The 11,911-nt window shown below is 38.8% G+C and overlaps 1 protein-coding gene across 2 annotated transcripts in view; it reads right to left on the bottom strand.

Annotated features, from left to right (window-relative positions):
* The window catches only part of ERI2 (ERI1 exoribonuclease family member 2), a 16,523-nt gene extending 4,612 nt beyond the window's left edge, over window positions 1-11,911 (bottom strand). The window contains exons 1-8 of one of the 2 annotated variants that reach the window (XM_082858168.1): window positions 11,854-11,911; window positions 9,498-9,565; window positions 9,328-9,411; window positions 8,636-8,763; window positions 7,859-8,015; window positions 6,382-6,482; window positions 5,832-5,913; window positions 33-121 (exon numbers count right to left, since the gene is read on the bottom strand). In XM_082858168.1, coding sequence (XP_082714294.1) covers window positions 33-121; window positions 5,832-5,913; window positions 6,382-6,482; window positions 7,859-8,015; window positions 8,636-8,763; window positions 9,328-9,411; window positions 9,498-9,565; window positions 11,854-11,876 — 732 coding nt within the window. In that variant the 5' untranslated portion in view covers window positions 11,877-11,911. The remainder of the gene's footprint in view (window positions 1-32; window positions 122-5,831; window positions 5,914-6,381; window positions 6,483-7,858; window positions 8,016-8,635; window positions 8,764-9,327; window positions 9,412-9,497; window positions 9,566-11,853) is intronic. The other variant, XM_082858169.1, reaches the window with a different exon arrangement.

The following is an 11,911-nucleotide window of genomic DNA, read 5'->3' as shown; positions in this document are numbered from 1 at the left end:
GTAACAGAATAAAGAGGTAAGACACTACTAACCTTGTTCAAGGACCTTGTAATTTTCATTAAGCAACCATCCCTGATCATTTTCCAAGCAAGAAGGGCAGTATTCCTAGAATCATCCAACCCTGAGAAAAGAGATATCAAACACTGAATTTAGTGGTACCAGTGTAAAGAAATATAGCAAAAAATACCACCACTTAAGCAGAAATTGGAACATACTGTTGGTTTTCTGATCAACTACTAATTTCATTGGTAAGGCTACTGGCAGCCTTACCAATGAAAGATTTCCCACATTTACAGGGGAGGAGGTGAAATTTTGTTAGTTTGAAAATATATGACCGAGTCCTGCACACGCTGTCCTGGGAGTGCACGGAGAGCGGTTGCCCATAGGAGACCTACAAGCAGATGCCAGGCCCAGCCCCTTTTGTCCCAGGAGCGAGCGGATAGCCCTCACCCCTAGGAAATCCACAAGAAGCCACCAAACCTGCCCCTGCTGTCCCGGGAATGCATGGAGACCACCTGCCCATACAAGATCCGAGAGCAGGCACCAAGCCCTGCCCCCACTGTCTTGGGAGTGTGTGAAGAGCAGTCGCCCATAGGAGACCCACGAGCAGGTATTCACCACTGGTACTGGCCTGTAATTTTCTTTTTTTGTGGTATCTTTGTCTGGTTTTGGTATCAGAGTGATGGTGGCCTCACAGAATGAGTTTGGGAGTTTTCCTTCCTCTGCAATTTTTTGGAACAGTTTCAGAAGGATAGGTGCTAGCTCTTCTCTAAATGGTTTTTTTTTTTTTTTTTTTTTTGCGGTACGCGGGCCCCTCACTGCTGTGGCTTCTCCCGTTGCAGAGCACAGGCTCCGGACGCGCAGGCTCAGTGGCCATGGCTCAAGGGCCCAGCCGCTCCGCGGCAGGTGGGATCCTCCCGGACCGGGGCACGAACCCGTGTCCCCTGCATCGGCAGGCAGACTCTCAACCACTGCGCCACCAGGGAAGCCCTTCTCTAAATGTTTGATAGAATTTACCTGTGAAGCCATCTAGTCCTGGACTTTTGTTTGTTGGGACTTTTTTAATCACCGTTTCAATTTCATTACTTGTGACTGGTCTGTTCATATCTTCTATTTCTTCCTGGTTCAGTCTTGAGAAGTTGTACCTTCCTAAGAATTTGGCCATTTCTTACAGGTTGTCCGTTTTATCAGCATACAGTTGCTAGTCTCTTATGATCCTTTGTATTTCTGTGGTGTCAGTTGTTAAGTTCTCCTTTTTCATTTCTAATTTTATTGATTTGAGTCCTCTCCCTTCTTTTCTTGATGAATCTGGCTAAACATTTATCAATTTTGTCTATCTTCTCAGAGAACTAGCTTTTAGTTTCACTGATCTTTGCTATTGTTTTCTTCATCTCTATTTCACTTATTTCTGCTCTGATCTTTACGATTTCTTTCCTTCTACTAAGTTTAGGTTTTGTTTGTTCTTCTTTCTCTAGTTGCTTTAGGTTCCTGAGGTAAGATTGTATTGCTATACTTCCCTCTTAGAACTGCTTTTGCTGCATTCTGTAGGTTTTGGATCGTTGTGCTTTTGTTTTCATTTGTCTCTAGTATCATTCTTTAACACCATACACAAAAATAAACTCAAAATAGATTAAAGACCTAAATGTGAGACTGGACACTATCAAACTGTTAGAGGAAAACATAGGCAGAACGCTCTTTGACATAAATCGCAGCAATATCTTTTTTGATCTGTCTCCCAGAATGATGGAAATAAAAACAAAAATAAACAAATGGGACATAATTAAACTCAAAAGCTTTTTCACAGCAAAGGAAACCATAAACAAAACGAAAAGACAACCCACAGATTAGGAGAAAATATTTGCCAACAATGTGACTGAGAAGGGATTAGTCTCCAAAATTTACAAACAGCTCATGTGGCTTAATATCAGCAAAACAAACAACCCAATCAAAAAAGGGGCAGAAGACCTAAACAGACATTTCCCCAAAGAAAACATACAGACGGATAAAAGGCACATGAAAAGATGTTCAACATCATTAATTATTAGAGAAATGCAAGTCAAAACTACGATGAGGGCTTCCCTGGTGGCGCAGTGGTTGAGAGTCCGCCTGCCGATGCGGGGGACACGGGTTCGTGCCCTGGTCCGGGAGGATCCCGCATGCCACGCAGCGGCTGGGCCCGTGAGCCATGGCCACTGGGCCTGCGCGTCCACAGCCTGTGCTCTGCAACGGGAGAGGCCACAACAGTGAGAGGCCCGCGTACCGCAAAAAAAAAAAAACTACGATGAGGTATCACCTCACACCAGTTAGAATGGCTATCATCAAAAAATCCACAAACAATAAATGCTGGAGAGGGTGTGGAGAGAAGGGAAACCTCTTACACTGTTGGTGGGAATGTAAATTGGTGCAGCCACTGTGGAAAACAGTATGGAGGTTCCTTAAAAACCTAAAAATAGAGCTACCATATGATCATGAAATCCCACTCCTGGCAGGTATCTGGAGAAAAACATGGTCTGAAAGGATACATGCATCCCAATGTTCAGCGTTGTTTCCAAAACATGGAAGCAGCCTAAACGTGCATCGACAGAAGAATGGATAAAGAAGATGTGGTACATATATACAATGGAATATTACTCTGCCATTAAAAAGAATGAAATAATGCCATTTGCAGCAACATAGATGGACCTAGAGATGGTCATACTGAGTGAAGTAAGTCAGAGAAAGATGAATATCAAATATCACTTATATGCGGAATCTAAAAAAAAATGATACAAATGAACTTATTTACAAAACAGAAACAGACTCACAGACTTAGAGAACAAACTTATGATTGGCAGGGGTGAGTGGGGAGAGGGATAGTAAGGGAGTTTGGAATTGACATGTACACACTGCTACATTTAAAAAGGATAACCAACAAGGACCTACTGCATAGCACAGGGAACTCTGCTCAATATTATGTAACAACCTAAATGGGAAAAGGATATGAAAGAGAATAGACACATGTATATGTATAACTGAATCACTTGGCTGTACACCTGAAACTAACACAACATTGTTAATCAACTATACTCCAATATAAAATAAAAAGTTAAAAAAAAAACCCTATAGGATCATCTCAATAGATGCAGAAAAAGCTTTTGACAAAATTTAACATCCATTTATAATAAAAGCTCTCCAGAAAGTGGGAATAGAGGGAACTTACCTCAACATAATAAAGGCCGTATATGACAAACTCACAGCTAACATCATTCTCAATGGTGAAAAGCTGAAAGCATTCCCTCTAAGATCAGGAACAAGGCAAGGCTCTCGCCACTTCTATTCAACACAGTTTTGGAAGTCCTAGCCATGGCAATCAGAGAAGAAAAAGAAATAAAAGGAATCCAAATTGGAAAAGAAGAAGTAAAACTGACACTGTTTGCAGATGATGTGATACTATGCATAGAAAATTCTAAAGTTGCTACCAGAAAACTACTAGAGCTCATCGATGAATTTGGTAAAGATGCAGGATACAAAATTAATGCACAGAAATCTCTTGCATTCCTATACACTAACAACGAAAGATCAGAAAGAGAAATTAAGGAAACAATCCCATTTACCATTGCATCAAAAAGAATAAAATACCTAGGAATAAAGCTACCCAAGGAGACAAAAGACCTGTACTCAGAAAACTATAAGATACTGATGAAGGAAACCAAAGATGACACAAACAGATGGAAAGATATACTGTGTTCTTGGATTGGAAGAATCAATATTGTCAAAATGACTATATTACCCAAAGCAAGCTACAGTTTCAATGCAATCCCTATCAAATTATCAATGGCATTTTTCACAAAATTAGAACAAAAATTTTAATTTGCATGGAAACACAAAAGACCCTGAATAGCCAAAGCAATCTTGAGAAAGAAAAAGGGAGCTGGAGGAATCAAGCTCCCTGACTTCAGACTATACTACAAAGCTACAGTAATCAAAACAGTATTACACCGGCACAAAAGCAGATATATAGGTCAATGGAACAGGATAGAAAGCCCAGAAATAAATTCACACATCTATGGTCAATTAATCTATGACAAAGGAGGCAAGAATATACAATGGAGAAAAGACAGTCTCTTCAATAAGTGCTGCTGGGAAAACTGGACAGCTACATGTAAAAGAATGAAATTAGGACATTCTCTAACACCGTATACAAAAATAAACTCAAAATGGATCAAAGATCTAAATGCAAGGCTGGATACTATAAAACAGAGGAAAACCTAGGCAGAACACTCTTTGACATAAATTGCAGCAATATTTTTTTTGATCTGCCTCCTAGAGTAATGAAAATAAAAACAAAAATAAACAATTGGGACCTAATTAAACTCAAAAGCTTTTGCACAGCAAAGGAAACCATAAACAAAACAAAAAGACAACCCACAGAATTGGAGAAAATATTTGCAAACAAAGCGACCTACAAGGGATTAATCTCTAAAATACACTAACAGCTCAAGCAGCTCTATGTCAAAAAAACCCCAAACAACCCAAATGAAAAATAGGCAGAAGACCAAAATAGACATTTCTCCAAAGAAGACATACAGATGGCCAAAAAGCACATGAAAAAATGTTCAACATCACTAATTATCAGAGAAATGCAAGTCAAAACTACAGTGAGGTATCATCTCACACCGGTAAGAATGGCCATCATCAAACAGTCTACAAACAATAAATGCTGGAGAAGGTGTGGAGAAGAGGGAACCTTCCTACACTGTTGGTGGGAATGTAAATTGGTACAACCACTATGGAGAACAGTATGGAGGTTCCTTAAAAAACTAAAAATAGAACTACCATATGATCCAGCAATCCCGCTCCTGGGCATATATCCAGAGAAAACCATAATCTGAAAAGATACATGCACCCCAATGTTCAGTGCAGCACTGTTTACAATAGCCAAGACATGGAAGCATCCTAAATGTCCATGAACAGAGGAATACATAAAGAAGACGTGGTACATATATACAGTGGAACATTACTCAGTCATAAAAAAGAATGAAATAATGCCATTGGAAACAACATGGATGGACCTAGAGATTATCATACTAAGTGCAGTATGTCAGACAGAAAAATACAAAGTATCATATGATACTGGTCATATGTGGAATCTAATTTTTAAAAAAAGATACAAATGAACTTATTTACAAAATAGAAAGTCTTACAGATATCGAAAAAACCTTATGGTTACCAAAGGGGAAACGTTGGGGGGAGGTATAAATCAGGAGCTTGGGATGAACATACACATACTACTATATATAAGATAGATAACCAACAAAGACCCACTGTATAGCACAGGGAACTCTACTCAATATTCTGTGATAACCTATATGAGAAAAGTATCTAAAAAAGAATGAATATATGTATATGTATATATGAATCACTTTGTTGTACACCTGAAACTAACACAACATTGTAAATCAACTATATTCCAATAAAATTAAAATTAAAAAATAATATATGACCAACATTCTGTAGGGACCATGTTTTATGAGTAATCTAATAGTCTTGCTCAGTTCTTTCCCTAGTCCACTGTATTATTCGGGCATTGGTTTATAATCTCCATTTGATTTGGCTAATTCTTTTCATTCTTTTTAGCAAGTAGAAAGCCACTACATGACAGTCTTTATCTTACAATATTTTATGAAAGTGGTAATTTGAAAATCTTGGAAACAATTTGAATTGTATAGATTAGGGCTTTTTTCAGGCTGAAGCATATTCCTTGTTAATGATATCATCAAAAAATGAGGTTCAAATGAAAGACTGTATAAAAATAGAATGACTTACATAATAAAATTTTAAATTATACTAACCGAAATGTTCTCGTCCCAAGAATTCTATTCCCACTTCCTGCAGGGCACCACTTAGTCCTTTTGGTTTTCTCCTGTAGAAAATCTAGTCAAATAAAAGACAATATGTCTTAAAAAATGATTACTATTTGAAAGGCTATGTATTTTTTTAAAACAGTTTTTTTTTTTAATATTTATTTGGCTGCACAGGGTCTTAGTTGTGGGATCTTTGTTGCAGCACGTGAGATCTTTAGTTGTGGCATGTGGGATCTAGCTCCCTAACCAGGGATCGAACCTGGGCCCCCTGCATTGGGAGTGTGGAGTCTTAACCACTGGACCACCAGGGAGGTCCCTTAGGGGCTAGGTATTAACCATTTACTTCTCATAATTTTTATTCTATTAGATTTGGAATGTGCTTATTTTTGTGTTGTTCTATATACTTTAAGAAAAGTATTTATGTGAATGTTTCAAAACAAAATATTTTGTTTGTAGAAACTCATACCCATGCATGGGATAAAGTTTAATCATTTTTTAATAGAAAGAAAGTGAACATGCCCCCATCTTTGACCCTTACCTTGTAAGTTACTCTGAGATCAATCCAAGAATTAAGGAACACAGGTTTTAACAACTGTTTTCTTTTACACTCATACTCCAGGCAAACTCCCAAGTCCCAGTCTGCATTAAGTATATTAAAATAGAACAAAGTCAATGATGCCAGCAGTTTTTACTTATGCTATCATTTACAAATAAAATGGTGAAAGATGACATAAAACAGAATAGCAGGACTTAAAATAATATATGAAAGCATATATTATAATACTATATTTTAAATATAATATATACTACATATGGTATATATAACATACTATATAATATATAAAAGAAGAGTAAGATTTAATTGCCCTGGTAATATCTAACAATTATTCAAAACTTACTATTAAGAAATTAGGTTGGTAATTAAGTTTCAAAATGATTTCTTAAAAACACACTAAAACACAGATACTTCAGAAGAAGAGTAAGGTGTCACATTACAAGGTCTAGATGGAAAAGATTATCTGCTTTCAACATTCTAGAAAATATTAATGTAATGGAGAAACCAAACATCTTACAGGGACCCTTTTGGGCTATACCCCACAGGCCTGCAAGCCCTGTACTTGCCTAACCTCAAGACAGAATAAAGAGCCTGAATCGGTGACACAGACATCAAGGATTTAATGAACAGGGGGATCATACATGTCTGAAGCAAGGTCTTGGAGTGACACTCCACCACGCGAAGCAGATGGCAGCAGCCTTCTGCTAAGTGTTACCGGGGGAATTGACATCAGGTTGGCTCATGAGTTCCCAGGGAAACCAGCTGAGGAGCAAGCCCTTATGCCCCTTTGATAAGCTATCGTGGTGGAGATATTCTGATCTAAAGATTAGAACAATCACTAGCTGGGGCCAGGGGCAAGTATGTATTAAGAGGGGAGGTCAGTCATATGAGTAGGGTGTTAAGTAAAGCAGGGACTGGTCAATCAGGGGATGTACAGAGAACAAGAGAACAGCCATCCTGAGTGGCCTGATCATACAGACCCAAGACTATCAGTGCTATGCTATCAATGGCACAGCACTGCTATCAATGACTATTAACGGGAATGCTCTAACATGGGCATAGAAAAGGTCTACTTTAAATGGCCCATTTTTTCCTTGATGTCTATATTAGAAGTGTGAAAGTATAAAAGCAAAGGTTGTGAGTTGAATAAGGACTCTTTTTTTTCAAAGTTATAGAAAATAGCATGCTAAGAGTTTTCACCAGTCTTTGCCTGGATTCAGGAGAACAGAGAGGAGCAGTCTAGAAAGATTCTTTAAAGTTAGGGCTTAAATTTTTAAGGCATTTAAAAAATTTAAAATATGAATAAATTTACTTTTCTTGGTTAACATCTGCTAGACACTTAGATTTCTTTTCGTGGCCCAGGAAGCTAACAAGTATAATTCCTACCAGAGATAAAGAATTATACGGTGGCAACACTACTCATTTATGATTGATAGATACAACTTTTTTTTTTTTTTACCTGACCAAGTAACAAATGCACATAATTTTACTTCAGAAGTAGAAATATCTGAAACCCTAGTAGCAAAAGTAATTTTCTTCTGTTGCTGAATCTTCTGAATCCATTTACAGAACTGAGATAAGCAAATCTTCAGAGGGACTCCTTCATCAACTTGAGCCTGAATAGAGTCATAAAATCTGAATTCAACAACTGAATTCCATAATTATTGAGCACATAAGTAGGCAATGTGTGGGGGATATACAACAAAGAAGAAGAAATTCTAACTGGCAAAGAGTTCATCTAGTGAAAAGATGTTAAAACACATGGGAGAGAAATAATATAATGGTTAGAATTCTGCAAGGTTAGAAAAATTCGGTTGATCAATCTAAATCACACAGAAATACAATAAATATATCTCGATCAACAGAAATTTGATGTCACTTAATTTCCATAAAGTATGGAAATTGATATACATCTTTATAACACTATTCTTTCTTTCTTTCTTTTTTGGTCACACCACGTGGGATCTTAGTTCCCTGACCAGGGATCAAACCTGTGCCCTTGAAGTACAGCATCTTAACCACGGGAAAGTCTAATTCTTTCTAATTTTTAAAGATTCCAAGATTCTGGAGGGGACATTATATCTCCTAACAGTGAATAAATCTAATTCCAAATGGCATATAGCTTTTATTTTCTTTTTGAAACTGATTTCTGAATTTTAATATATGCATCTCGCCTGCTTTTTTTTTGTTGGGGTGGGAGAATGAGAAGAGAAATGAGGAAAAGAGAAGGGCATACCTGCTTTATGCCTGTTAGTTCCATGCAAAATTCAGAAAGAATTGGATGTTCCTGAGGATGAACATAAGCATGGAACTCAGATTCAATCTCTCCAGTTGATGTGTTTAGCAATATAGCTGGAAATTCAACTACATGAAAGAATCATCAATTGACACTTGAATATACAATTGATAAATTAATGCTGCAATCACTCTAAATTAAATATATATTACTATCATATAGCATTCATTATTAAACAATCATTGTTTTAGTAAAAGCATATTAAAATGACCAAAGCAGTGTAATGTAATGGTTAAAGTTATGCCAAAGGAAAAAAAAAAAAAGTTATGCCAAAGAATAAGTCAAACTATTCAAGTTACAGGTATATCTACTTAAAACTCTTGAATATATTTCCATAATTAAATATGAAGACCATATGAAAATTGAAACGTACTTCTTTTTGCAAAGGCATTATGTTCTTTTCAGCTTCTATGCAATTGAGATTTTGTATATAATCCTAAAACAATTATTTTATATGATGACACAATTAGGTATTAGGTTTTTGGGTTTTTTTGTCAAGTCAGATTTTATAGTAAATTACCAATTCATAGATCATTTTGTTTTCTTTAACTGTTAACTGTTTTATATCTATAAACTTTAAAATAACTTATCTAGTGTCACCTTTGGCCATTTGCAGTCAAGTTCAGACTTACTTATTTCCTGGCTACGGTGGCGTTTCCCATCATTCCAACAAGTCGACTCAAAATCAATGACAATTAAGTAGTCAAACAACTGCTCTGCAAAAGATCAGAGTGTCCTTATGTTTTACCAGTGTTAAAAATGCAAGGCTACAGAAAATAAAGAAATGAAGCACACTACTTACTAGATTTGCTTCTTCCTAGATTTCCATTTGGCGGTGCAATTGACTTTCTTCTAATTAATCCAAGCTGCCTAAAAATGTAAAATAATCCAGGAATGCTCAACAAATTCATTCATACCCCTGCCTATATAAGCTAACAAACTGATGGTATAACCCTCATTATTAATGGTTTGATGTATTGTGATTGAGAGGAAATTGAACTAGACTGGTTCTTTGCACTCTTGACTTTAGTAGTCATTCTACCTGCATGGGCCTCAAAGTGCATATTCGCAAACTTAGACCAATTCTTTGTGCTCCCCTTATTTTACAGTAATACTGAGGAACTCAAGTGATTTTAAAGATGCATTGAAAAGCTAAGTTATTTTTTCTTTTGCATTTTTCAAGCCCTTGCTATGTGTACAGCACAGCTGAGAGGAGACAGGGCAGGTCCAGTCTTCTAGGAGCTTAAAATATCTGGGTAAAGAAACTAGATACCCATAGCAAACTACTGAAAGGTAATATATGATAAAGGATCTTTAAGGGCAACATGCTGAGTCCACAGAAAGGGAAGAGCTTGTTACCTGAAAACTGTGCTCCCCTCTTGGTGGCTGTCAAGCCAAAAGACACAACCAAGGCAAAAAGTGGGAGAAGGGGGTCTTCCCTGGTGGCTCAGTGGTTAAGAATCCGCCTGCCAGCGCAGAGGACACAGGTTCGAACCCTGCTCCGGGAAGATCCCACATGCCGCGGAGCAACTAAGCCCATGCGCCACAACTACTGAGCCTGTGCTCTAGAGCCGGTGAGTCGCAACTACTGGGTCCCCGTGCCATAACTACTGAAGCCCACACGCCTAAAGCCTGTCCTCCGCAACAAAGGCAAACCACAGCAATGAGAAGCCCGCGCACTGCAATGAAGAGTAGCAATCACTCTCTGAGACTAGAGAAAGCCCTCGTGCAGCAACGAAGACCCAACGCAGCCAAAAATAAATAATAAAATAAAATTAATTAATTAAAAAAAAGAGCAGGAGAGGGAAGGATTTATTACTTGCAGCAAGTAAGTAGAACAGCGGGGATCCTTTCCAAAGCAGTGTTTCTCCCAACTGCAAAATTGGGGAAGTTTTCAGCTAAGGGTACATGCATATTCATGAAAGATTCCAAGCTTTAGCTGATATAAGAGGGTCAAAAAAGGTCAACATCATCATCCCTTGGGTTCCAGCTGATCTGGTGGTTGAGCACCTCAGGCTAATCTTTACCACTGAAACAGAACAAGGAGTCTTTTTTTTTTTGGCCGCACCACGTGTCTTGCAGGATCTTAGTTACTCAACCAGGGATCGAACCCGTGCCGCCTGCAGTGGAAGCGTGAAGCCCTAACCACTGGACCACCAGGGAATTCCCAGAACCATTGGTCTTTACAACTAATATATTATATTTGCCACTGTTGCTTCTCTTGCTTAACAGTCGTTCGTTTCTGCATTCTTTTGTTCCTTTAAGATCATTACTTACTGAGACCTCTTCAAGGACAAGCATTGTGTCCAGGCTTAGATTACAAAATGGCTTCGGCCAAAAATGGCTTCTCTTATGTTAAGAAAGCCATGCCTGGTTCTCTTTCTCCAGGGAACCCCTACCCTAACAGCTTACATGTTTACTGAGGTCCTAAGTGCCCTGAGACAAAACTGTGCTAAGTAGAGTTTAACTAGGTAGACACCTCCTGTTCTAGTTTTTTGTTTGACCTGTGATGGGGAGTTGAGAATAATGGGTAACACCTACTGACTGCTCACTACATAGTAGGCACTGAACTAAGATGGTGATCTCCTTTCATCCTCAACAACTGTATAAAGTAGTCCCTTTTGCTACCTATATTTAATGGATGAGAAAACGAACTCAGCAATTTGCCAGAAAACACATATTTAGTCTGTGAACCAAGGATCATCCAACTGTGAAACCCATGCTATTCACGAATGCATTATACTGTTTCTATTAATCACAAACGTGAACAGCGTGTCCAAGAATCAGGAGAAAGGCCACAATGATTCACATTGTGAATTAAAGGGATCACGAGTAAGTCGTGGGGTGAACGGCTTGTTGAGTGCGGTCAGGGCTCCCTGCGACCTCCGAACGGCCCTCCAGGGTCGTTCTTAATAGTTTCCCGAGGCCTGGTATAGGCAGACTGTGGCTCAAGGGCACAGAGTCGAGAGCCTTGGTCCTTCCACGCTCGCGCACAGGGCTGCCAGAGGCTCGAGACTGACGTCCAGGCAGAGACCTTTCAGCCTGGGCTGGCCAGTACAGGTTGGGACGCCCGAGCTGCAGAGAACGGAGGCTGACACTGCGGACGCCAGCGCCGCTCCAGGACCGACCCCCCCGCCGCCCGGAGTCCCCTAGCGTACCGTGCAAGCCTCTTGGTTGCCATTCCCGACGCTCCTTTCTCTTCACAGCCCAACTGCC

Source organism: Leucopleurus acutus, assembly GCF_964270905.1.
Source record: "Leucopleurus acutus genome assembly, chromosome: 16".
Lineage (NCBI taxonomy): Eukaryota > Metazoa > Chordata > Mammalia > Artiodactyla > Delphinidae > Leucopleurus > Leucopleurus acutus.
The sequence above is the reverse complement of the archived record's forward strand: the minus strand, read 5'-3'. Positions and strand labels throughout refer to the sequence as shown.